Raw genomic sequence first — 26728 nt, 5'->3', positions numbered from 1 at the left:
CAAAAACGTTCACACGCAATTGGGTTGTGTCACCCATCGACTACCGAATCGTCTGTCGCAGTGCGCGTTTCGCTCATTGAGAGTTTCAGCCTTTGATCATCTTTTTATAGCAACAGAAAAAACGCAGTCTACGTAATAACGAGTAGCTGTCAAGAAAATTGGAGACTCCTCAACCGTGCTTATCGTTTCTATTTTTTCACTTTTATTGATGATCTCAAAATTATATCCTTGTTACATCCGAAATTAAGTTTCCAATACATCGCCCTGATTGGTTTTGATAGGGGAAATCCTAGGTCGCCGGGAAAGCAAGCAACCGGGTCTTCGAAGTGAGAAACCCTTATCAATAAATAATAAAATAAGAAAACAACTGCGCGGTTAAAATAACTGGAATCTACAAAAAATTCCTAGAGTGTTTAAGTGCGTCGTAAAGTGATTTTACAATTTTATTTTTGTTGTTTGTGACCCCGCTACTAGGACACACTTCGTTCGCTTCATTATTTTCGTTCTCAGTTCTCAGTTCGCTACTCGCGCCACCAAACCACATACTGACGTTTCGACTGTACGACGAAATAAATATACGTATTTTTTCTCGCTCTCGTTCGATCGATGTTGCATGATATTTTTTTAATAATCATGTATACTTGATACAATCGTACGTGATAACTTGGAAAATACATGTTTTAACCTATACGTAGACTCGTACACTCCCCAACATATACGCACTCTATTATACACAGAGATTTGCGAATACATACTATATATCTATCTGTAGAGCGGGAGAGGACTCAACCGTTTTTGATTTATCGGAATCGCGGATATAAGCGGTGTATAAAAATGTCGAGCGTACCGCTCATGTCGAGCGGTCTCAGCAAATTAAAAAAGAAACATTTTCGCGTTAAACATCAAAAGGTCAAGCTTTTCAGGGCGAACGAACCCCTTTTGAGCGTTTTCATGTGGGGTGTCAATCACACGGTGAGTCTTTACTATATGATAACCTTTTTTTTCTCGTTTTTCCTTAAATTTACCGTAACCTCTATGTTCGCACTTTTTGGCTACTAATTCATTTGTATGCATATGTATTGATTACAGTCCGAGCGTGAAAGCTCGTAAGAAATTTCAAAAATTTTCGAAACGCGAAGTTCTTTTTTGTCATTAAATTCTGGAACTTGAACAAAATTTCTTCAAATGTCAAAATAATTAATGTTCACTTGTGTCACGAATGGTAGAATTATGTTCTCATGAAATTTCTGTTTATTAACTCCCGTTATTGAAATCTTGCAGTAAGTTTTATCTTTATTTAATAGTAATATCTCAATAATAGATCAATTTCATTAAATTATTCCAAATAGTCTTTGGAAACTTGTTCAAGTTTGTATTCGACTGCTCAATGGAGCGTCAGCTAACAAGTTGACAGTCTGTCGATACTGTTATGAAAGTTGTATTAACCGTAAGACTTTGATCGTCTTATAGCATTAGTGTCTGCTTCGAATACCCAACATAGGATAAATATTTTTCAGAACTCAAACTGAAGGGGACAATCTTAAAAACGAGTTCAATAATTTTTTAACTGATAACAGTTCAATCCCTCTTGTATATTGACCCTGTTATGTTTTTCTTTCCAAATTCAACTCTGGATGGTAAAATAATTATAATTAGTATCCAAAAATCTTACATGCGGAAATGAATATTTCTCCAAATCGTCAGTATCTACAATATCTGCGTATCAAGAAATTTTATTAGAATATGCATGAAATCATCCATAATATATTCAAACAGCAAAGTTTGGTAGCTCAACGGCACTGAAGTTTACAACGTCAGAGTTTAACAAATTTAACAAAAAAAACATTTGCAATTCACAGATCTTTTATTTCACGAAATCATTGGTGTGGATTGAAAAACTACGAATTGCAAATTCGTAGCTCACACACGTATTCAATTTGAAATTTTGTGCAGCGATCGTCTGTCAAGATTCCTTATCACGATTAACTTTTGTATTACAAAAAGTAAACTCGATTGAATTGCAATGCAATCCACTTGAAGATTGTTTTGAATCGATTCTAAAAATCAATAATATCAAATTCGTCAACAAATAATTTTTTGATCGCAAAAAACAAAAATTTTTTCAAGATTCGTTAACGAATTCACAGCTTACGAAAAATGAGTAAATAAAGAAAAAAAACCATACTTTGTTGAAGCAATTTATCCTTTCATTCATTCGATTTGATTCCAGATAAACGAGCTCAGTCACGTGAATATACCGGTTATGTTATTGCCGGACGATTTTCGTGCTTACAGCAAATTGAAGGTCGACAATCATCTGTTTAACAAGTGAGTCGAGGAGATTGATCAAATTAATTGGAGCGGTGGGAGAGGAGAGAAAAAAATGATATCATAGAATATGATCATTATTCAACTCGACATGAATCTCGTTTCTTTTCCAGCGAGTTTTTCCTTGTTCTGCTCTGTCATTGATTCAAGATTAATTATGATTGAATAAGAAGAAGGAGAAGTTGCATTCGATCATCTAAACTGATAATGATTATCGAGTCTCGCGACGTTCGATCGAGCCAGCTTGGCGAGACAACATAACGTTTTCTTATAACCAGCTTTATTCTAAAAATACATAACTTAGCTCTAATAGCGCATATTGCGCTCGTTCCTATTGCATTCGTTCGCCAATGCGTTCGTTAATAATAGAAACTTTAGCGAAGCTTAGTTTCCCCCTTTCCTCTCCTTCATTTCGCCTCGTGTGATATCGTACTATTCAACAAAGTTTTCTTCAACCAGCACGAGCTTTTACGATCGAAAAGTCAATTTGTCCAATGACAAATGGCCGTAAACAATGCGTGCTCGTTTCTTCGGTGTCAATGCCGCGGGGTTTCCGTTCGTTTTTTCGTTTTTCAAGCCAATTTGCCAACCAAAATCCATTCGTTTTCCATGCCAATCGGATAATCGAATTTTTAGCCATTTTTTCAAAATCAATTAGAGGCTAAACGTTAAAAAAGTAACGAGCATGACATTGGAGAAAATTCTTTTGTCAGAAGAGTTTGATTTTGTAAATTTCACAAATTTTCAAAACCGCAACTACATCGTGATAAGAACCGCGCCGTTACCTCCATGATATAATCTAATTATTATTATTATCGAATCAATATTTCACTTTTGGGCACTGATGAGACGATAAAACGACGAATCCCCGAATTAATAATGTCAAAATAATGCGATAAAGTTTGACGTAATATTTGCAGAATGATAACAATCTTATTATTCTCAAGGATACATTTGTTGAAAGAAGAAAAAAAGTAAAGAAAACTTTCAAGTTGACGATGAATGAATAACTTGATTAGAAAGTATGTCGAATTGAAATAATTGAAATAATCACTTTTTTTTTCAAGGGAAAACATGCCGTCGCACTTCAAAATCAAGGAGTATTGTCCCTTGGTGTTCCGAAATTTACGTGAACGTTTCGGTATCGATGATCTCGACTACAAGGAATCGATGACAAGGTAAAGAAAAAAAAAAAACATTTGAAAAATAGAGATACGACAAAGTCGACTCGCTGTTTGACTCCATTATCTGAATTGATGCACGGTGAGAAGGGCGTTTCTTCGGTTCTGTGTGAGTCATTCGACACTACGTACGATAAGAAAATTTCAAAGAACTTTTATCTTCGCTCCATCCGATGCGTCTCGTTTTATACGCCACTTTTGTTTTCTTTTTCGACTCGTTCGCTTCTTTCAACCTGTCGGATTATAAAACATATTCCGATAATAAACCGATACAGCGAGCAGCACGAAACCACCTCACCTTACGCAGTGGAACAAAAGTTGTGTAATAAGAATAAAAAATACCAAATTGTCATAGTGAGAGAGAAAAAAAACTTTTGTTTTTTTAACTACGAAATTTCAATGTGTCGTATGCTCGAAAATAGCACGATGAAATAATAGCATCATTCTTCTTCACGTGAAATATGTATTCATCATACTTCTGATGGATAAATGGAAAAAAAATTGCTGAGTCGTTTTACGCTGTAATTTGATCCATCTATTTTTGAATAGTGATAGAAATAAATGCGGAAGGATAGAGGAAGAAGAGCGCAAAAAAATTCTCAAATTTGGTGTTAAAATATGATTTGTCTTTTCATTTTTACGCTCATCAGATGTCGAGCTTTTAATCCTTCGTGTGCGAAGAGATGTGGCGGAAGGTTGATCGGAAATTCAGCCGGAAGGATACGACAAATGGTTCAGCGCTCGGCCACACTTCCTACGATAAACCTCTCGCTTCCATCCCGCGTTTCCGCCTCTTCTTCGACTTCTACCTCGGCCAATTCTCGTATTCCCGTATTAAATAAGCCGCAGCGCACCTACAGTTTTAAACCAAAGCGCCTGAGGTTAGAGAGAGAAGGAGAGAGAGAGAGAGAGAGAGAGAGTTAGAGTTAGAGATGAGAGAATAACAGAGAGGGGACAGAAGTAACGTGTTACACAACGCACTACTCGTCATTGTTTCACTCAACGAACAGATTTTTGTGCAGCTTTTTCCCCCTATTTCGATGGTTCTTCCATTTTCATTGAACTTTTGTGAATTTACATAAATTCCACCTGATTAATAGCCCTTGATCAAACGCCAGTGTATTTTTATATCTAACACCATTGCAAAGACAGATTGTATTTTATCGTTTGACTTAATCCAGTTTTATTGAGATATTTGGTATGAATGTATTTTTGTACCAAGAGTTTATCCTCATTACCACGTTAGGATTGCAATTTTTCCTCGTTTCAAGCTAATCCGCAAGAATAATTCGGTTATAGTGAGTTTTTACATTTCAATTTTAATTGGTAACTAGAATTCCACTCTTTTAATCGTATTTTTGCAGCTCTCGGTCGAAATTCCATTGACCGAGTCGCAATTGAATTAGTTTGAAGCGATTCTCGAGTTGTCTCGAGTAGCTATTTTTACGAGTTTAAAGTAATTGCAATATTAATGAGCTTTGAAATTATTCACATTAGCATTTTTTCACCCACGTTCTGCCGGTTTTCTATGCTCCCGTTCTATTTCGATGACTCACAGCACGCAACACCTTCTTCGAACACGCCTGAGCAAGCTCCTTCATCCGTATATTAATTGGTGAATCTTGGATTATGTTCATTTTTTTATTATTTCGTCATTGTTTTTTTCTCATTCCGTGCTACAAAAATGTGCTCACAGAGAAGCGTTGCATTCTTCCACCACGTCCGACCCCGCGACTTTTTTCGCTGTTCATTCGTCTCGAGGAGAACGAATTTCTAATAATATCGTCTAATTTAATCGAAAATCGGACTAAACACTCCGCCAAGCTTATTCAATAAAACTCTGTTGAAACTTGAATTTAACATTGACATTGAATTTTGTGGATACAGGTCACAACCCACTCTCGACGACTCATCTGGCAAAAGCGGCGCCAAATTTTATCAATCTTACGACAAATTATTCATTATTAAAACGTTGACGAGCGAGGAAGTTGAGAGGATGCATTCCTTTCTGAAACACTATCATCCGGTAAGCATATTTTTATTATGAATATGAGATGGACAAAATTTCAAACTTTAATCGAAAACTAAAATTAAATTACAAATAATAATTTTGTTTGATTCCAGTACATTGTTGAACGTCATGGAAAAACGCTTTTACCACAATATCTGGGAATGTACCGACTGACCGTTGACGGCGTTGAGCATTACGTCGTAGCAATTAGGAACGTATTTTCGAATCATCTCACGACACATAAAAAATTCGATCTCAAAGGCTCGACCGTAGATCGTGAAGCGTCCGACAAAGAGAAAGAGAAGGATTTGCCCACTTACAAGGACAACGATTTTGTTAAGGAAGGCATGAAAATTTACATCGGCGAGGAGGCGAAATCAAAACTCATTGAAACACTTACGGCAGACGTTGACGTTGGTTACTTGTCCTTTTTTTCTGCAACTCGTTTCGAAAATAATGACGACGATACAATCGGCCATTTTATTCAACAGTTTCTGACGCGACTTCATCTGATGGATTACTCGCTGCTCCTTGGTTTGCACGATTGCGCGAGGGCGGAACAAGAAAATCGCGAACGCGCCGAGAGAGAAGAGAATGAAGACAACCAGGACGATGATGATGACAGTGAGTCCGGAAGTGGACTCGAGTCGCGAGGTCCTCTCGAGTCGCGAGGCCCCATGGGAGAGTACGTTAAATTATTAGAAAAAAAAATTATCGTCGAATCATGTATCAAATAGAATAGCAATCGAGTCATCGTAAGCGTTGAACGAACCGTTTTTTTTTTACGTTTTCGAGCTTGCCAACCATTTATTAAGTGAACTTTTTTTTTTCAAACTTCGGGAGGTTGTAATTCTCTGAAAAAATGAAATATCGAAACGAGGGAAATCCATTAGTTTATCAGTTTTCTAGAAAATTACTCAAAAAATATTTGGTGGTTAAAAAAAAAAAAATAATCACTGACCTTTTTTCAGTCGATTGTGGGGTTGGAGCGGAGTAGCAAGTATGACCACGCCACCAGAATCTCCTCACGCTGCCCTCGTGAGAGAAACGAGTCTTCAATACGAGGACGCGATCATACCAGAGCTCGATATTTATGCGATTCCAAGTTCCGAAGGTTAGATTAGAAAATTTTTTTTGATTTCAATGAATTTGTTGAATGTTGTTAAGTGTTAATTAATACGAATGTTCAATTATGTCACGCAATGTAGGAGCCCCGATGAAGGAGATTTACTTTTTGGCGATAATTGATGTCTTGACGCATTACGGTGTACGAAAGCAAGCGGCAAAAGCGGCAAAAACTGTGAAATACGGTGCAAACGTAGATGGCATATCGACTTGCGATCCTGAGCAGTACGGCAAGAGATTCATAGAGTTTATGAGTAAAGCCATAGAGTAAATTAGTGTATAAAACAGAAGATATTCAATTTCAAAAATATAACAATAAATACACACAAACACACTCAAATACATACATAAACACGACAACACGATGTTTATTTGATATGAAACTCGATTTAAAAGATGGAGCAAGCGAAATTAGTACCGGGGAAAAAATTGAAATGACGATGTCCGTTCAGGAACGGGCCTCAGAGTCGAGAATACCGATCGTTTATTTTATATTTGTGTAAAGAAGAAAAATACTAAGTGGAATATTCGGAGGAAGAGATTGTCCAACATGCTTTCGGGTCGGGCAAAAAAATTTTATGGCCTGTGAAGAATTTTCATCAAACAATTTCTCACTCGAACTTTCCTATATAGAAATATATTATATATATATATTTTTTTTTTTTTTAAGAATTTGAAGTTAAGCGTGGATTCGCCTCAGATATAATGTTACGATCCCCGGTGTCCGAGTAACTTCTCTCTTTTATATTTTGTTAGAGGTTATTATAAATGTGGTGTTGAGTGCGGGGAGAAGAAAGGACTCGGATTAATTAATTTAATGATTAAGGATTCTCATCTAGTCTCAATTTGAATACTTTTACGAATCTATATTATTTTGTAACGCATTTTTATTTTATTTTTCTCTAAACATGGTTTTATTATCGCAGTGTTCATTTTATTTTGTCTCTCCTTTCGCTTTTTCCATTATTATTCGTAAAAAAAAGTAAGAGTAAAATTTGATTTTATTCATTTTTATTTGTGTATTGTATATTTATCTTTTATTTGAATGTATAGTGGTTTTTTTTCAACTAAAATGACACAAGAACACGAAACTAACGAGTAAACAAAAAGTCTATTCGAAAGAAGAAAAAAAAGACAAAAATTAAAATTAAAGGTAAAACGCGCTCAACAATAAAATATTGCCGATATGTATGTACACTTTAAGCGTAACTAGGATAAGCGGTTCGTTCAAATTATTCGTTTCAGGGATTTGTATTACGAATTTTCCATCACTTCGCAGTTCCGCTAAAGCCATAAATGTCATTTTATGCTTATCGTATTTTTTTTTCGTTAAATTTTCCTATTTTGTTACGATTTATACATTCAGTACTCACATACACGAACTACGTCTCTATTTGTTTCGAATAATCATCGCCACATTGCGTATTATAACGAAGATCGAAAAGAAATATGAAACAAAATAAATATAAATAAATGGCGTTCGCGAAGGAGAAAAAAAAACGTTGACAAGAATATAAATGACGATATGTTGTACATGTCATACTCTATTGTCCAGTATTCAGGACCGTATATTATAAAAACAATACCTAGCTTCGTTGTCACCCCACACCTATTTCACCTTTGTCAAATCGTTTGGTTGTTATGAATAAAAATCATGATATCGAATATATAAATATGTATTCGATGTCAATGTGAGCAAAAGTACATGGAACACTCTAATTAAGTTATGAAAAAAAAAAGAAAAACACAACTGCGTCGGTTGATATTTCAACGAGGAAAGGCCAATTACCAAGTGGCATTATAATTTATTTGCTCCATGTTATAAACTGTGTATAAAAAAAAGCCTACATATATATTATCCACTAATCCTCTTTGTGGTTACTGATAAAATACCGAAATGGAGATTCATTCCTAAATTGTAAGATTCAACGTTTCGTCATCAATGAAAAACGTTAAGTATGATAAAATCTCAGTACATCGGTGTGATAAAAATCCAATTTTCTTACTGTAATCATCGGCCCATCGAACTGAAACTTTGTTTATTTATAAATTCTTGGCTTTTTCGATGATTCCGGTACAGACGGAGCTTGATCGTTTGGATCGACGCTTCCGGCATTCGCTCCGCTTCGCTTACGTCGCGCTGTCGGAGACATTTGCTTTAGACACTCGACATCATTGAATACAACCTGGGCACCTCCACCACTCGTTGGGACAATGTCACCCTGAGAATTGAACTGTTGATCATTTTGCATTTCGATCGTATTTCTTATATATTATGTTCTAGTTTTCAATGCATCAAAGATTTGGCCAACTTCAGCGCTATTGAGAACTTTCAGGTGGGTAAAAACATGCAGAATGAGAGTAATTCTATCGCGATAGCATTTTTATGGTGGGAATTGTTTAAAATTACACACCTTGTATAGCTTCGTCTCGAGTTCACCGTCCGTGTCATGTTCTTGAGCCACTAAACAATATCTCGAAGCACCATCAGTGATTTCTTTAGGATCCGTCAGTCTCGTGACGCTTCGTCGTCGTCTCATCAACGGCTGAAGAACTGTGCCTATAGGAACCAAAGCCCCCGGTCTGTGATCGACCCAACGATCGGCGCTTTGCGATCTTCTGTGCCGTGGGTTAGCAACAGCAACTCGGTCCTATCCATATTAAAATAATCCGTTATAACAAACGTCCTATCAAAAATACGTGTTTTGAGTGCGGAAAGAAGAAATTACTTTTCGTGATCGTGCCTCCGAGGATGGGGTTTTCGAACTCATGTGTTCGCCGGTGTCGCTCGATGGAGCTGTGGCCATCTCTTTGGGCAATACGTTCGACACCAATCCGTTAGCGTCATCGTCTACGAGTATTTGCTTCACCAGTCGAAGTTTGTCGTCCTTTTCTTTCATTTGATTCTGTGGATCATATTTGTTCAATGTACCGTTTTCATTGACAAATTTGAATGTTATTCGTGAGAAAATATTGACATGAATTTTACCTGAAGATGTTGACGCTGCTGACGCAATTTATTTTCCAACTCTCGGCTCATTTTGTCGGTCTCGACTTGCATCTTAGTCGTGTACTTTTGTTTGACTCGCTGTTTGTCTATCATACGCTGGTTCAGGGCCAAATCACGATCACGCAGCTGTAAAAAATCGTATATTATAATTTGCTACGAAAATTCTGCATTTCCAGTATTTCAGTATTGTTTTACATACTTCCTGCTGCAGACTCCGTATAGTGTCGTTGGCACTGTTCAACTTCCGCAATAAACTATCGATTTGAGATTCCGTTTTACAAATGTGTGCCTCGAGAGCCGTGACTTTCTTTTTCTGTTGGGTCGTGCAAGCTTTCAGAGAAGCGTGCTCAACCTTCAACGTGATATTTTCCTGCTCCATGGCGAGTAACATTTTTCTAAAATCATTTTCTACGAAAAATACAATTTTCCATTAGTTTGATCATTAAATGATCTATTTTTAGAAAAATTTTTTCTAATGATTTATCTCTGCAAAGAGAAAAATTATTATTTTTCTTAAATATTTTAAGCCTCACGTTTTTGCTCGAGATCGGAACGTAAAATGTTACGTTTGTTGATTCTCTGTTCGAGGAACGGTACGAGCTGAGTGATTATGTGATCGCTATGAGGATTCGTCAGCTCAAGTTCCGGGAACGGTCCACCAAGGCTGTAAAAAATTTTTAAAATATTATTTTAAACAAAAGCGAAATTGATGGAAAATAATGTACAACAGAAAAATGATTTTGAACGTCACCTGTAAACCAAACCAAGATCTATGTCGAGATCTGCAGCTTCGGTGTGGCCTTCTTTCTCCAAACGACTTCGAGCTTCTTTGAAAATCTGTAAGAAAAAAAAATAGATAATACATTTTGAATACCACTCAATGAGGAAAATTAAAATGAAAACCATGTTATTTACTTTGTTGGCTTGTCGTCTACCAGGAGTGAAGCCAAGATCAAGTTTGGTCGCCGTTGGTCTGGAAACTTGAACTTCCTGTGTGATCTCAGCGAATTTCATTACTTGCTGTAATTGTGAAGGTAATATAAGAAATAAGAAAGTTTATTATGAATAGTAATGATGATTGAGTATGGGGACTCACGATAGTTTCATCATAATCGTCGGCGCGGGGATTGATGCAAACGATCATTCTTACGCGTCCTTCCCCATCGAAATAATTTTTGAACAAATGTGTTAACTTTGAGTCTCGATACGGAACCATTCTACTGGTACCTTGTGCTTGATTCTCTCGTAATATTTCCAAACACGAGCGGAGGGTCATAAGAGAGTTATTGATGTTGCCTGGAATATTATTTTTATGGTAAATCAAAGTTTGACGAGATTTATAGTAGTAAGATTTCATTGTGTACTGAAGTTTTTCTTCCTTACCAGCTTCCCGCAAACGTTGTCCAGTATTTTTGGTCCGATTGGTACGTTCGCTACCGGCTAAATCGACGAGAGATAATTGACTGACGCAAATGACTCTCTTGTCCTGTATAACTTGTTCGCCTTCGCAATCAAGAGGAGCCTGAACGAGACGAACCGTGAAAACGCTATGAGAGCGGCTAGACTCGGTATTGAGAGCAGTGTGGGCAACACGACGTCTTCGTTGTCCACGTTGGAAAATCTCAAAAGCTTCCTCAGCACTTTTAACTTCGACTTCTGTTGCAGCATGGACGTACATATTTTTGTTACCATCCTCCCGCACAATTTTACTTTGTAAACTCCTACAACAAAAATATGTTTAATTTCATGATTTTTCTAAACGAGAGTAGGAGAAAACCTACTTACTTTGTTCTGAGATCATCGTCGTCAAGAAGATCGTAAACGCTGTTGTTATAAATTTCAACATAGGTGACGAAAACCGCATAAACATTATCCGCATCCACAGGAAGTATTTGAGATTCGTCCGGTTGTCTGAGGACAATGGGATCGCTGTCGTTTTCGCTGTCCGTCATGGGACGTCGTTTTTTTGCATTTCTCGGTGTCATCAGGCCTGCGTGCAATTCATTTTGTCTATCGAGCATGGCGTCAGTCTCGCTCTGCACATCAAAACCATTAAGTTTGTCCGGCTTGAAGACAAACTTTTTAGCTTGATAATTAGTGATGCTGTTAAAGAGTACATCCAAACAGCGAGGCATAAGTCCTCCATCTTGCGAATCTCCTGTCATTGTATAAGTCTTGCCACTTCCGGTAACTCCATAAGTGAACAAAAGTCCATTTTTCCCATTGATCAGGTTGTCTACCAGAGGCAATGCACAATTATTGAATATTTCACGCTGTCCTACGTCTGGCTTGAACACTCTAGTAAACGTTGTTTGTATCTCCTTATGTATGGCATTGCGGAAATTTGTAGCAGATTCTGGCGGCGTTATTGCTATTGTTGTATCGCTTATTATTCTCATGCAAGATACGTCCGTTGGATATTGCATTGGACGAACTCTACAATATACTTGCACAGGATCCTTGGACAATGTGTTTGCATAACGAGGTCGAGAGGCTGGCTTGCGAGCCGATACAGGCGGCTTTGGGGTCGGCCGTCTAGATTGTAACATTGATGAGATTTTAGATTCATTTTTTTGCATGTGGTTTTTCAAAATTCTTATATTGCTTTGTTTCCTTCTTCTTCCATTTTTTATATTGACAAATATTGGTAAAAATCGTAATGCAATTAATTAGTTGGACATTGAAAGACGTTGGTTGTTGAGGATTGAACAAAATGTAGAGGAAATTTGAAATGTCACTATCAGTAAGTCAATTAGGGGCACATGATATTTGATTGTTGATTTTGAAAATTTGGAAAAACGCAAATAACCATTCACTATTTAGAAATAGAGAAACCACCTTTATAAATTGAGGAAGCTTTATAATAAATATTTTATGAAATTAGGCGGTTTAACCTTAAAAAATTTAGAGCTATTTCCGGGTCAAAATAAAATGACATTTAAACGACTACTTACGCCGACTTCATTTTTTAATGTTGGTGATTATCGTAGATGTTTAAGAGAAGCACTAGAACCCACGATTCACTATTATTTGTAGATAACTCGAGGATTATTCTCTCATAAACAGACTTCTCGTGAGCATCTCGAGCGAACACTCAGAATTGTCGTTAGGGACGCGAAAAGTTTGAATCTCAGAAGTTCGGAAAACGCTCGCAGGAGGGATTGGAAGCGGCCGCCAAAGGATGTGATTGGTCGTCGTTAGTGTTCAGTGCAATATGGTGAGAAATTTGAAGTGCAAGTATATATATTGAACAAATTCGAACATTTAAAATTTCTACAAGTGAAATGGATTAATAGAACGAGATGTAGTTATTAAATTGATTTATTCAGTTATATACACTATGCATAGGTGTACCATCATTTATGTACAAATGAAAAATTCGAGGTGACTCTTCTGACAATATAATAAAAAGTCAGGCACTTTAGGACTTTACGGCTGCTTGAATATGTTCTTGCAAATGAGTACCATCGCAAAACGGTCTGTTTGACGTTTGCTTGCAATTGCAGAGCCAATATTCCTTGGTTTCTTTAACAGTGAAACGTATTGGCCTCAAATCTATTTTCCAGAATGGAATTTTATGAGTACCATCACAGAAAGGCTGAGTTTTGCTCCTACCGCACAAGCACCAGGAGTAAGTTTTTCCGGCTTCGCATCGAATTTTGAACGGTTTTTTGTCATACATATGACCGTTTCGTGGCTGTGTTGTCGCACTGTAAATATCCTTCAGAGGATTGATCGGTATCTCAGGTTCTTTGGCCTTCGTTGAATAACGGTAAAACTATAAATTCAATTGATAGAACTGTATAATCATATCATTCGTTTGAAATTTGTATTCTCGATTTAATGCTTGAGGCATGACTTAGATTATATTGGAAAAAAAAAAAAAACACTCCATTTAAAAGTTGCAGGTTAAGTCGAATAAAGTAGCGATAGTTTAACTAGGCTTTTATATTCTTTGTTCTGATTATGAAAACATATATGAGTAGTAGTTTACTTCAATTTCGTACCAATGGGAACTTGAACCCTCCGTTTCGAGATGATTTAGACACAATCGTCGCAAACATTTTCGATAAAGACGATCCGTGTTTTTTTTCCAAATTTGAGGTTATGTTTGTCGAGTGGAATGTTCAGCGACGACGGATCCGACGGATCGGTGCCTCGGTGCGCGGTGCGAGATGTATACATGCGCATGAGTGAGTCCAGTTGATCTGGCGCAGATTTGAAAAATTCCTTCAATCTTCAAAACTATTATAAAATGAAACTGGAATGAAAAATAATAAATAAATTATAGCTACAAAGTGTGTTATGTCAGTGAGCGTTTTTATTCAAGTTAGTTCACTTTGTAATGCCGTAATTCGTGCATCTTTATACTATCGAGCTAATGCGTGAGTGTAAAATAAATACACGTTTACCGAAAAAAAAGAATCAAAGCAAACATTAAGTGGGCGAATAAGATAAAACGTGGATTGTTCCGGTTCTTGATTCTAATACTTCGATTATAATATCGTATCGAAGTCTGAAGTGTCTTTATTTTTTAATCAATTTTTCTCGATATAACAGCGATTAGATTAATAAGTTTGCCGATCTGTTTACCCCAGCAATCTGTTGTTTTGCTTCGAGATCTTTCACTGTACGGTTACCGCAAAGTCGCGTGGGCGAGTATGCACGGCGCGGTTACGCATCGTGTACGGCTTGATATAATTACAGATAAAAAAAATGCATAATTAATCGCGTCGAGGCGTCGCTCTCGTCTTTGGACCCCGCTCGTCCGACCATAAATCTTTCGTTAAATTTTCCAAGATTTTTTTTCCCTCACTACGTGGTCGTCGAGAGAGGGAGAGCGAGAGAGAGAGAGAGAGAGAGAGCCAAGGCGGAATGAATATTGAAGACGTATTCGTGTCATAACCTTCAAAAATAGGGATGACACGGGTGAGGCTGTTTACCGCAAAATTTGTACCCTCCCCATTTTGTGGATTTTTTTTCCTTTACGAGTACCATATTTCCCCAAAGACAAAGCATTCCCTTCTCACTCCCGCGTTCGTACACACCCACGAATCCCACGCTTGAGAATACGTAATGGTAATCGTTCTATAATTTGATAAAGTAGAAAGCAGTTTTTTTTCCGCGATACAATAATTGTTAGCACTTTAAACAAGCAATTGACCGATGCTTCAATCATATTCCAATTTTCTTCTCAATATCGCGCTATTTTTCACTACTTTTTTCGCCTTCTCGAAAGAAAAGTTATTTTCAAAAGTGAAATAGAAATTCCCCAGATCCTCGTTAACCCTCCATCGATGCATGTCCCCTCTCACGTTTTCCCGCGCATTCCCACACTTGCGGCGGACTAACCTCTTTCTCGCTCCTCACGAGCATACGTGCCTGACACCACACGGTCTCTAATTATCTAATCGTATCGTTGCACAGCAGTGCACGACAAAAGTACATTGTGCCCAACGTATTCTCGCGTCCTACAGTTTCGAATTACTTTTTCTTTCGTCCTACGGATTTTTTGTTGTCACGATTCTCTGATAAAATTTAATTAGCGCAGCACATTTGTTCGACTCGCGTGTGCTTCGTATCGCATGGCTCAATACACGTTCCGTTCGTACGTCATTTTCATTCGGTTTTATCCAACTTTCTCTGTACAACTGCATCACTTGATGCAGGAAAAACGTTTTTTATTTTTTCTTCACTTTTCTCATACTCAGAATGCACTTGCCGAATCATTATTTCAAGAACGCAATAACCCCAACTCTAAAATTTATGACAGACGCGAAAATATCGAGAGCGAGGTTTAATTCTCGAGGTGGATCGTGAATCGGCCTGATAGTGAACGAGATAACGCCGTCGGAATTTCCATGCTCGATTCGTCCAATATTTTTCTTCCCAGCTGTTGACTTACTGTCCATGCAACGTGGGAGAGAGAAAGAAGGAGAATCGGAGATCGAGTGTGGACAGAATCGATCGCAGGGGCGACACAACAATCGACGCATTCGTCAACATTCTTCGGGGGGTCGGCCGCTCCGAGCGTATCGCTAGTCCCATTATTAGTGCGCATCTTTCCGATTTTTTTATAGCCCCATTTTTAAGGGGGGGTAAAGTAAATTCGGTGAAAAAAATTTAACCATTTTTTTAGACGCTACAGATAATGGAAATCTATTTTTTCGATTGTGACATGATACAGTATATGAACAAGATTTCCTGAATTTTTAATACTCGAATATCAATAATTAACTAGCGGAGGCACTTTGGAAAAAGTGGCCCACCGGGTGAACACTGTAAATCGAAATCTACTCGACCGATCCTTTTGAAATTTGGCATGTGTTAAATAAAGGATCAAATTAGATTATTCGATTTTCTTGATTGATGAAAAATATTTTTATTGTGGTTCCTTCATCCGAAAATATTTAAATGGAAATGTAATTGTATATTTAGATTAAACACGGAGAGAAAATTTCACTAAATACTACTATGGTGCCATAGAATTAGGGTTCTATATCGGTAATATTTATTAATTCTTACGAACATAGATAGTAATTTTTTGTGAAGCGACTCGATGAAAATTGATGAGTGATGTGTCAAAATAAATACATCGGTACACGTGTATATCGGCATGCGCATCGTACAATCGCGAATGAAATTCTGTTATTTACCATAGTAAATTTCTAAACGTATGATCGATGCTCGAGCTCCTCAAATTTTATTATGTTCAACTGTAAATTTCAATTGTGAAAACAATTGTACTAAGTGTGGCAAAACGGCATAATAATTCTACTCGACAGTTCATCATCGAGTCAACATAAATTTGACAGCGTTTCCTCGGTGAACTATGTTAGGAAAAAATAGCACAGTAAAACCTTTGTCACAGCAAAAAACGCAATTTAAAAATTTTCGTTCAGAATTAACTTGGAAATTACAATATTTTTGGTAAAAACCTTCAAAATGGGCGATATAGACACCATGGCAGCATAGTAATTCTTACTATTTTTTTCTCTCCGTGAACCCACACTTCACAATAAATAGGTGTTTATTTCGAACGAATTACAGACTCGTGGCATCAAGCAAACATTAAACTGATAAATTCCAACAAGGTCTCACAAAATCGACACATGAATCCAACTAGATTTTTGTGAGACGACTAATAGTATCATGTGTATTATTCGTAGTTTGATATTTGTGCACGTGCGTATATCGCTAACTAATGAATTAAGTAATTAAGGAGGGTGGCTACGTTCGTCAAATTCATAAGAAATTGATCAAATTTGGTGATAATGTTCTTCAACATCAAGTGCGAAGACACAATTTTTTTCAAAATTTTCTTCCGCTTAGTTATCGAGTAATTACGCATTAAAGCAGATTTCTTATGCCCGGAATGTATACCTATATATATGGAAACGCTATGCTTATACACTTGAACTTTAGTGATCAATTACTCGATAACTGTACAGAAGAAAAATCTTAAAAAATTTGTATTGTCAAATTTGGCCCTAAAGAATATGTTCACCAAATTTTATTAAATTCTTATCATTTTGAAATTTTTAATGCATTTAACATGGTTTAGCATGGCAACATTGTATCGTCGGTAGCCACCCTCCTTAAATCATACACGATTACCTGATGTGTGTGTATATATATATATTGACTATAATTATAATTCGTTCAACGTGACTTCTTCAACCAAAACATTCAACATTTGAACTGAACTGAAGTTTTTATTGCTTGTTTTTTTTTTTTTGTTTATGGTACATTTTTTGGATAGTTTGTGTTGTCGTTCTATTGCTTAACTTATAGCATTATTTACATAAAACATTCAACATTCAACCGCGTCATATTCACTTCGATTGGTGTGATTAAAACTGTTTGTGCTGTCAAGACTATTTTTCGTAAGCGCAAAACAAAAACCGTCAAAACCGTAGTAGTTGAATTTTCTTGTTTTTCAATTTCATATCTTTCAATAACCATATTTACAATTCGGAAAAATTCACATTACACAATTAACCGTCGATTACATAGAAAATTACATACCCATTTAACCATTTTGTACAGCATGGCACTTCCTTACACAATTCGCCAGGTATCTACGATAACGTTTTTTCCAATTTTTCATAATTATTGATTTTACAGTAAGAAAGAGGCTCATTTTTAAGGCGAAAATCAGCGTTTTCACTTCCAAGTGTCACACAAAAAATGGAAATATTTTTCACATATTTTAATACGATGTCCCAATCAATAAAATTTGTAGCGTCTAAAAAAATTCTTCCACCGAATTTTTCCAACGAATATCTACTGTTCACCCTCAATCATGCATGAAGCGTAGCTCCATCCGATCCTTGCCCAAAACATTCAGCAAAATCGTACAAATGCAACTATTGCTCCGTTACATTTTTTTTCAACATGCTGTTCCCACAATACGCTCTTCTCAAATGATGTTAGTCGATGTAATGATTGTTCAGCAACTACTGCGAGGTACTCGTTGTAATTATGCTCGAAGCCTCATTTACAAACAGGATTATTCGTCATTCTACGCTTGGAATCTTTGAAAACTGAACGTTTATTGAAAAAATTTCGGTTCTCTCAATCGAAATACTCGGTTCGATGAATTGGGACTACAGAATATTGGTGAGATTTGATTAAATAAAATTATAGTGAACGTTGAAACAAGGTATCGTTGAAATGTGTCGATGCTATTAAATGTCATCGGATAAAAATCATTGATTCATTAATTTCTCGGTCATTGAGATCGAAAGGAAGATTTGCTGATGCTGCTGAAAAGCATGGGGAAGTAAATGAATAATAGTTTGTAGAAAAAAATGATTCGGTTTCCGCGTAATTTGGTCGATTCACATTTGCCACTCGACGTTAAATGGGGTTCGATCTTGGAAATTTTAATCCGACGAAATGGACACGGTTAAACGGACAATTTTCATTCTCCGTGCGTAAATGCGGGCAAGTTAACTCGTGTGATAATTTGGGAAATGGAAAATTGGATTTTCGGTAATTTATCATCCGGGCGACTCTCGAGCTGTTTGTCTCGAACAGGGCCGGTGTTTTCTCAGCTGAAAGGCAAAGCAGAAATCTGGCTCGGGTGGTTAACGAAGAAACGGTTGAATCTGGTCTCTGTAAGCGCAAATTACGGGCCAGGCCAGTCGTCCGCTTACTAATCAACCGCGACAGACATACCAGGATAAACGAAACTGTCTCTACGGGGGCGAACTCTCATCTGTCAAAGCGGCTTGTCCGCTAATTTTTTCAACCCTCTCGGCCCTCCTCTCCCGCCGTCTTTTTATTCACCTTTCCGTTTCGTTAATTTTTACTCTCTTCCGTGTCTCTTTTCATTCGGGAGTCTCAACTTCCGCCTCGAGTCTGCCCCCTTTTTATAAACTTATTTTTCAATATGTGCGCGTCGAGGATTTTGGTCTTCGGATTACTCAGCGGACACCGCTGTGCTTTTCCTGCCGCAGTCTGCAACTCATTTTTTTCTATCTTTACTCCAATTTCCAGAGCGCTCATTCGCATTGCTTTTCGAAATAATTATTCGCGTGTGCGACTAGAGCAGCGGAGAATGAGCTTCGGCTCCGGCGGTGGCGGCTGGAAACCTGATTTTTGAATTCCCGAAGCTTCCTTCATTTTCTTGAGCCATGCAAGCACCGAGCTATTTTTCCTCGTTACGCATTATTAATCTCCGAATTCCTTAATTAGTGGATCAATTGATTATTCAATAATCCGATCAAAAATCAAATACTCGGGGCAGCAAAATGTTAATCAATATTTGTGTTTTCACTAATTATTTAATTCAAATGTAATAAAACGTCGGAACGTTGGAGATTTTTCAGTATACGCATTTTCACCGATGATGAAAGCTGGATGAGGATTTTCTTCACTCCGCGTTATATTCGCGTTCAATTTTTTGTTTGCGAAAATTTTGGCTCGTTCGATGTTGGAAAACCGACGTTTTTTTATTGAACCGTCGAAAGAGGATTATAATCGAGAAAAATTCCGAGTTGTTCGCCAAAGTAAAAAGTCGAGAAAAAAAAATCGTCCCTGGAACGAAATCCCCTCAAGGTGCGCGGACGAGATTCGGTGACATAACGCAAAAGATTTGCTGTTGAAGGAAGAAAAATAGTTGAATGCGGATCTCGCGTTTGATGGAAAAATGTCGTTTTTATTTTGAACGTGCGTGTGCCCCGCGAGCAGCGGTGGCGGTATCCACGCTTTTCGTGGGGGTGGTTGGGAGTCGCCTCCGGTATATAAAGCAACGACAATGTCCCGAGAAAGCTCACAGTCCACGCAGACCCCATACCGCGACTTCCTCTACGACGAAGAGTCAAGTCTTTTCCTCATTGGATTTTCACAAGGTGTTTTGTGCGTGCGATTTTAAATTGATCATCGGGAGGAAAAGGGTCGAAAAAATAGTGAAACGGAGGGGGAAATGCCGACTGAGCTCTCTCCTCTCTGCTCGTAATTCGACGGTGAAACTCTTTTTGAATTTCGCGCATACTCAAACGGGAGGATAGCGTAGCAGCGATTTCATTCGAACTCATTGAAAATGCGAGTCTCACGATCTCTGGAATTTTCAGGTAAAGCTCTCCACACACACAGTTTTGTCGCCGTTTTAACCGTATTTGCTAGCTAATTTAATTGGTTAATTTTTCATGAGAATTTGCTATCGATTGAATTTTCGAAAGCTAAAAATTCACTTTTGAACGTCAGTCCGTCACTCGTGCTGCGAGCGAATCGACCGTTTTCGTCTCATTTTGAACATTTTTACAATTAGCATAAAAACTCCGATGTCTTATCGAGCAAAGTTTGCGTTTGCAGCGACTCACCTCGCGCGGTGTGTTCGAATCCCTGACTGACAGCTCGTTGTACAATTCAAAGAATTTATGTTCTCGCGCGTTTGACGGACCTTCGTGCCAATGGAAGTAAGTGATGAAAATAATTTTGGTCGGACAACGATGCAGGCGGTAGAGCGGGAGCTGGCTCCCGAATCGGTCGCGTCCAGATCGTCACTTGTCTGTGGGTCGTTAGCACCTTCGGGACACTCGTTACGGCGACGGCTGCAACCGCTCACTATCAACAGGACCCTTTTTACATCCAAGGGAGGTTCGGCAAACGCGAGGATGCATGTTAGTATTTCAACGCTCATTGGACTATATTTGTGCTTTCGTTTTGACCTTTTTTCAAATTTCTTCATCCATTCGCCTTCGATTGTTGGTGTTTCGAACTCCTCAATCGTTTTCGCGCGTTATATAAAAATGCGACTTCAGAATTAGACAAGCGAAATTGTCGGAAAATACTTCCAAATTTCGTCTGAAACTTTTCATTTGGATTGTGGTTTCATTCAAATTTCAAATGAGACCAGCAGTTTTTTGCGTGAATGTGGCAGTTTTAAATAATCTCGAAAGCAGTTTTTCGGCCATCGATCTCCTCCCAACGAATTGACTTTTGTCTCAATCACGCTTTTTTTTTTGTTAAGGAGGGTGGATCACGAAATCAAAATGATCAGAATTTGATAAAATTTGGTGATAATACTCTTTGGCATCGAGTATACAAATACAATTTTTTTCAAATTTTTTTACCACACGGTTATCGAAGTTCTTGTGCACGAGATGTGTAACTGTATGCTTATACACGTCAACTTTAGCGTTCAATTACTCGAGAGCTATGTGGTAGAAAAATCTAAAAAAATTTACATTGTCTTATATATTTTTAAAGAATACATTTTAAAAATCTTATTAAATTCTTATAATTTTGAAATTCTTCATATTTTTAACATGGTTTAGCATTGCGACATTGCATCGTCGCGATCCACCCTCCTTAATTGGATGGGCCTGCGGAATGGAGGGAAGACTTTTCATCCCTGGAAGCAGTTGAATCGGGTCATCGCACCTTTTGGGATTTAAGTAAACAAATGTTTTGTTAGATCGACAGACTTGTTCGCAAAGAGCCTCCGAACTCTGGCTCCAGCCAATTCGTTTTGCAATTTTATGAATTTTCATAATTCCTTGAAAAGTAAATACCACAGTTATCCGATTATTTCGTAAGTGGTGGTTAATTTTTCAAAAATTTATAAAAAAAAAAGTAGCGTCTGGAACATTTTCATCGCATTTTTACCGCTAGATTAATTCATTCAAAAATAAATGAATCCTTTTAGCATGAATTTGCCATGGAAAGAGATTAATCGAAAAGTTTTATCGATCGAACGAAGTGATTCGCACTGAAGAATGGAGATGAGTATGCAATAAATTAATCGAACAAACCCAACTCTCAATTATAAAACTCGACGATTTATTGCAGGCTACCAATCAACGATTATTCGTTGGACTTCAATGGGAATTCGGTAACCAGATTAATTTCTCGTATTACATTATTATTCTGTGTTGTAATAATTACATAGTATTGGTAAATTAACATGCTGGAACTATGGGAATCGAGAGTGGAAAAAACGATATATCGATAGAACTGCGCTCATAATATATCAGGTTTCTCATTGCGTACGTTGCTCTCTCAGTGTCGTCAGGGTACTCGTGATTTAATTACAAAACGTGTTTTACCTAAATTGCCATTGTTATTGTAGGACTGTTAGCGGTTGTCGTTAGTTTCGGAATGTTTCTAGTCGAGTGTGGAACGAGTTGATTTGCACAAAAAGAAAAGCGTTTTTGTTTTGAGAAGAAGTTTAATGCGTCAGCTTGAACGATTAAAGAATATTATTTTTATTTTTTTGTTTTTGAGATAAATTTGTAGCTCGGGATTTCGAGATAACGATTCGTACGCTGAACGCGCGCTGTCACAATTTCGTGCACCGTATTTGATCGACTTTTTCTGCAATAAACAAAATATTTCGTAAAACCAGGTGGTTCGGGAATAGCAAAGTCCGATAATCGTGACCGAGTATTCAAGAGGGCGACGCGTGGCTCCTGCTGCTGGTCTTTTTCTCTTAATGCGACGAATGAATTTTATCAACTTTTATAACGTCGTTTCCTGGATTAGTGCATGGTTGGATAAAAATGAGGGTCGTATGGCTATAGTTCCATGGGAATAAGAAGCTCCGAGGAAGCTCTGCTCCTGATGAAATTTGGCCTAACCTGCGGTTCGTTATAAAAAATGTAGGACCTCGGGCCGTCATTGGTTCCTTAGTGAGGGAGACTAATAACAGAGGCTGAGTTACGGGGAAGGAAATCGGGGGAGGTCGAGCACGCGCTTCAAGTTGCACGAGTCTCTTCCTTTTGTGCGCGGGGGTGGAGGTGCGCTTCCGCACGGCGATCTCCTCGAACTTCGCTTCCGTATTGTTGTTTCTTTTTGCATGTTCACCCTCGACTCGAAAATAGTCTCTTAAAACGAAAATCACAGGCGCCCGCCCTTGGAAGCCCCGGAGTTGAAGGGTTGTTCGCGCCCAATTACCCCATGCAGAGTTTCCGATTACAGGGAACGAGACTCTTTGCCGAAGAGACTTTTTCCAGGGTGGAAGAACGAAAAAACGGAATCACGCGGAGGGTATTAAATAACCTCTGTGGCGGAGGGGTCGGCCGAGCGCATCGAGAGCTGTGTCAGAAAGGGCCTGGGCGACGCGCCCCGGTGCAAGCGGCCTCTCGCTACTCTGCCGCCGAATTAACATTCGGCGGAGTACACGAACAACGTCTATTTTTCATCTGGCGCGGAGCGAAGCTCATTTTTTCTCAAGTTTGCACACGACCCCTCGAGAAATTTGGCAAACAAGCTCTCCGCCTCGCGTTCGGGCAATTCCTCTCGCTCTTATTAATATTCAACGAGTTTTTCGATATTAATTGTCACCCGTGATGAAAAAAAAAAGTGGAAAGTTATCTCACGTTTTTTCGGCTTTCGTTTATGTTCTTTGTGCGCCTATTAGAAAAAAAAAAAAAAAAACAGTCGATTAATTCGAGTTTCGCGTTTCTTCGACCCTTCCCCACCTTGCGGCTCATCATCAAAGTTCATGCGAGCACAGTTGTTATCAAGAGTGACGTCTGTTTCGCAGCCGCCGGTTTCCTCACTGGAAGTAGATACGGACGCGACGGGACTACAAATTCAGGCAGTTCAAAGTCCGACCCAAAACTGTTGGAAGTTTCGCCCCGAGTCGATCGCTTCTTTCTCGGCAGCAGATATGGCAAGCGGGTTCTTCCCAACAACGAAAACGATAACTCACCGGGTTCCCGTCAACCGTCCCCGAGGATTTCCGCCCTCAAGCGGTTCGAAGAAGCTCTTGGATACTTCGACCGAGTCGATCGCGCTGATCGCACGGTTCGGACCGTCAATCGTCAACGCGACCGGAAGACCAGTGGCAAATCCATCGACGCTAATCACCCCGACAACGAGGACACGAGCTTCGAGTTTTCCAACCAAGAGAAACTCGGTAAATAAAAAAAATTCAACGCTGAAACCATTTTTGCTCTTGATTTATTCTCAGTGAGTTCATAACGATCGTTGCACATGTTCTTCTCTCACGATCCTTGTCTGCTTTTTCACATTTTCGTGAATTTTTCAACACTGACGCTTCTGGCAGGTCACAGCGCCAGACGAGACAACGCGATGAATAACCGTTCCAGGAATAGTTATCCGGGATAACCTTGATGTTTGGAATTTTTTATTAGCCAAAGTGTAATTGTGTTTTTTTATTCACCGAAATTCAGACCTTATGCACTGTCAGAATTCCCAACGCTCAAACTTCTCATCTGTTTCTATTGCCGTGACGGTCGTCCTTCACTTTTATTGTCTTCCGAGCATCTCAGTTATTACAATTAACAGATCTACTCAAAGACTTTGAAGATTACAGAAAATCGAAAAAACAAAAAATTAAAAAAAAAAAAAAGTATAATTGAAGAATTCTTTTAAAGATTATTAAAAATTTGCAAAAATTCATTTTACACCGTGAAGTTTAGGCTTTTGACATACTGTGTCAGTAGAGTTTCGCTTTCAATGAAACATGAACCGAAGGGTTTATTAAGGGCTTGTGTACACTTGTGATTGGCGGAAAAGTCGAAAATGTTTTATTGGATATTCTTCAAGAACAATGTACGAAAAATATTCTTACCAAATTTCATAAAGATCGGAGCATTGGATTCGTAGCTGTGTTTAATACTTCAATTTTGAAACGCCATTATCTCGGAATCGACTTTTTTTAAAAATACCTTTGGGGTGGACAGGACTACTAAAAAACTATTAATCCGATCCATACCGAATTTATTTCTTCACTTATTTCTTATAATAATAGGTAGAACCTGGACGAAGGATTTCGTATTTTGTTGGAAAAAAAATTGTAGCGAAAAAACTGAAAATTTAGCACCTCGAAAGATGAATTTTTCGTTAAAACTGTCGCCATTTTTTTTTAAATCAAAATTTTTACAAATCCTTCGTCTAGGCCCAAGCTATTATTGTAATAAATAAGTTGCATAAATTTGCTACGGATCGGATTATTAATAGTTCTTTAGTTATCAAGTCCACCGCAACTGCAATGCTCAAAAAAAGGTGCTTACTGGAATACAGCTGCGCCATATTAAGAAATTTTTCGACGAAAAAAATCGCACGAGTACACGAACATATGCGCCAATGAATGACGTTCACAGTTTTTCAATAAACATTTATTTTCTTGTCGTAAAAAAATCAAGAAAACCGCGTTTTTTCGCCCGCTGCATAAGTAAGGCCTTAACACTTGCGGTGGATATCCGCTAAATTCTACTTTCGTTTTTCCCTATTTCTATACCATGAATGGTCTTTGAATGTATGAAATATCCACGTAGAACTTTGTTATCAGGTTTTCATAGAGGCACGAAAAAATAGTGCCAACAATATATTGAACGATGATTTATTTCATTACCATAAAGATAGCTTCGCGCAGCGACATTGCGCTATCAATATAGATGTGCATAAACTTTTGATGGCTTTTTTTGGAGTATCGCGTACGTTTCATTTTACGAGACGACTCGATGGCGCTTTATGGTTTATCGATTACTTCATCGGCATCTCATTCACTCGTGTCAGACGACGCAAAACATGACAATTTTTCATAGCTATTCGTTTGTATTTATTTTTCAGACAACATTTGGTAAGAGAAGAGGATACAAATCGACGAGTGGCTGATAATATCCCTCGCGGCTGCTTCGGATCAACGTAGAGCGTCCCCCGAGTATTTTTTTATTATTTTCATTATTATTTTTATTTTTTCATTCCCGCCTTATCGACGTCATCCGGCACGTTATCCAGGGAGTGCTCTTCGGATCGATGACTTCTGTCAGGCTATCGATCGACCTCGCTTTTCCCATCGCTCGCTCTCGCAGCTGGCCCGTTCTACTTTCACTAATCAGCGTTTTTTTCCCCACTCAACGTATTATCTTCCATCGATAACTCAGCGATCCCCTCGTATTTCACATTTCACACGTTTTTAATGATCTTCCGTTGGTCATTGATCGCTGACGAGACCAACCCTCATTATCGCATTGCTCGATCCGAATTTCATTGTTAAAAAAAAATTAATCACAGAAAAAACACATTTTTTAAATCAAAATCCAATTCTACTGGTGCGTGAGAACGGAAAGGTCCAGCGATACAACGAGTCACTCGAACGACCGTTTGAAATTTTGCGAAGCACACCTCTGAATAAGCTTCACGCGATTTGAACTGTCGTTAAACACAAAATTTGTTAACTTCCGGAGAATCGAGGGATTAAATAATGTGCCGTCGAACAAGAGTTCAAGCCCAAAAATGAGTGGGTCGAATATACTTTGGAAAAATAACGTTCCATCTGAAAAGTCATTTGTTCTGCAAAGGGGAACGAAATTTCTGTGTACCAATGTCCTCGTTGGTCGCTGCAAACGTGACTGCTACGCGACCATCACTTTTCCACACCCATTAATCGAGGAAAATTTCTAACAAGAATCGCTCTTACAATGTTATATAAACGAGAAAATACTTATTACAATATAGAAAATTGGAAATCGGGGATATTCGTTAACATCAAAGGCACGATTTCTACTGCATTATTTGAACTTGAAAGAGAGAGAGAGAGAAAGAGAGAAAGAGAAAAAGGGAAAATAATAATAAAGACGAAAGAAGTATTAA

The 26728-nt window shown here is 38.1% G+C and overlaps 4 protein-coding genes across 7 annotated transcripts; 2 read left to right on the top strand and 2 right to left on the bottom strand.

The window, feature by feature from the left end:
* Positions 1–281: 281 nt before the first annotated feature.
* PIP4K (phosphatidylinositol 5-phosphate 4-kinase) lies at positions 282–8349 on the top strand. Of its 3 annotated transcripts, none has more exons than XM_043424321.1 (10): positions 282–417; positions 773–972; positions 2231–2328; positions 3396–3506; positions 4160–4390; positions 5397–5535; positions 5634–5933; positions 6012–6205; positions 6492–6634; positions 6729–8349. In XM_043424321.1, exons 2-10 carry the CDS (start codon positions 835–837, stop codon positions 6914–6916), a joined length of 1542 nt encoding a protein of 513 aa, XP_043280256.1. In that variant the 5' UTR covers positions 282–417; positions 773–834; the 3' UTR covers positions 6917–8349. The 3 variants fall into 3 exon arrangements, with proteins under 3 accessions (XP_043280256.1, XP_043280257.1, XP_043280258.1); XM_043424322.1 differs by having other exon boundaries at positions 288–326; XM_043424323.1 differs by lacking the exons at positions 282–417; positions 4160–4390 and having other exon boundaries at positions 636–972.
* A 55-nt stretch (positions 8350–8404) lies between these two features.
* Positions 8405–12763, bottom strand: pav (pavarotti). Of its 2 annotated transcripts, none has more exons than XM_043424318.1 (12): positions 12610–12763; positions 11441–12190; positions 11039–11376; positions 10752–10951; positions 10571–10675; positions 10407–10492; positions 10189–10319; positions 9855–10063; positions 9635–9781; positions 9375–9551; positions 9060–9296; positions 8405–8879 (listed from the first exon to the last, which is right to left on the bottom strand). In XM_043424318.1, the coding sequence occupies exons 1-12, from the start codon at positions 12618–12620 to the stop codon at positions 8685–8687; spliced, it is 2586 nt and encodes an 861-aa protein (XP_043280253.1). In that variant the 5' UTR covers positions 12621–12763; the 3' UTR covers positions 8405–8684. The 2 variants fall into 2 exon arrangements, with proteins under 2 accessions (XP_043280253.1, XP_043280255.1); XM_043424320.1 differs by having other exon boundaries at positions 8405–8867.
* A 197-nt stretch (positions 12764–12960) lies between these two features.
* LOC122413759 (CDGSH iron-sulfur domain-containing protein 3, mitochondrial) lies at positions 12961–13872 on the bottom strand. The gene is made up of 2 exons (XM_043424333.1): positions 13663–13872; positions 12961–13433 (listed from the first exon to the last, which is right to left on the bottom strand). The coding sequence occupies exons 1-2, from the start codon at positions 13717–13719 to the stop codon at positions 13077–13079; spliced, it is 414 nt and encodes a 137-aa protein (XP_043280268.1). The 5' UTR covers positions 13720–13872; the 3' UTR covers positions 12961–13076.
* Positions 13873–19945: 6073 nt separating this feature from the next.
* RYa (RYamide) lies at positions 19946–26728 on the top strand. Its single transcript, XM_043424330.1, has 4 exons — positions 19946–20235; positions 20620–20784; positions 23652–24026; positions 25706–26728. Exons 1-4 carry the CDS (start codon positions 20205–20207, stop codon positions 25717–25719), a joined length of 585 nt encoding a protein of 194 aa, XP_043280265.1. The 5' UTR covers positions 19946–20204; the 3' UTR covers positions 25720–26728.

Source organism: Venturia canescens, chromosome 7 (assembly GCF_019457755.1).
Source record: "Venturia canescens isolate UGA chromosome 7, ASM1945775v1, whole genome shotgun sequence".
Taxonomy (NCBI): domain Eukaryota; kingdom Metazoa; phylum Arthropoda; class Insecta; order Hymenoptera; family Ichneumonidae; genus Venturia; species Venturia canescens.
The sequence above is the reverse complement of the archived record's forward strand: the minus strand, read 5'-3'. Positions and strand labels throughout refer to the sequence as shown.

Coding starts and splice junctions, on each gene's coding strand:
- PIP4K (XM_043424321.1), top strand. CDS start 835: ATGTCGAGCGTACCGCTCATGTCGAGCGGTCTCAGCAAATTAAAAAAG. Junction 5,536..5,633: donor TTCTGAAACACTATCATCCG/GTAAGCATATTT, acceptor GTTTGATTCCAG/TACATTGTTGAACGTCATGG. Junction 6,635..6,728: donor TGCGATTCCAAGTTCCGAAG/GTTAGATTAGAA, acceptor CACGCAATGTAG/GAGCCCCGATGAAGGAGATT.
- pav (XM_043424318.1), bottom strand. Junction 10,493..10,570: donor GTAGACGACAAGCCAACAAA/GTAAATAACATG, acceptor TTTTTCTTACAG/ATTTTCAAAGAAGCTCGAAG. Junction 9,782..9,854: donor TACGGAGTCTGCAGCAGGAA/GTATGTAAAACA, acceptor GATTTTTTACAG/CTGCGTGATCGTGATTTGGC.
- LOC122413759 (XM_043424333.1), bottom strand. CDS start 13,719: ATGTTTGCGACGATTGTGTCTAAATCATCTCGAAACGGAGGGTTCAAG. Junction 13,434..13,662: donor GAGGGTTCAAGTTCCCATTG/GTACGAAATTGA, acceptor TTGAATTTATAG/TTTTACCGTTATTCAACGAA.
- RYa (XM_043424330.1), top strand. CDS start 20,205: ATGCGAGTCTCACGATCTCTGGAATTTTCAG. Junction 20,236..20,619: donor ACGATCTCTGGAATTTTCAG/GTAAAGCTCTCC, acceptor ACAACGATGCAG/GCGGTAGAGCGGGAGCTGGC. Junction 20,785..23,651: donor CGGCAAACGCGAGGATGCAT/GTTAGTATTTCA, acceptor TCTGTTTCGCAG/CCGCCGGTTTCCTCACTGGA.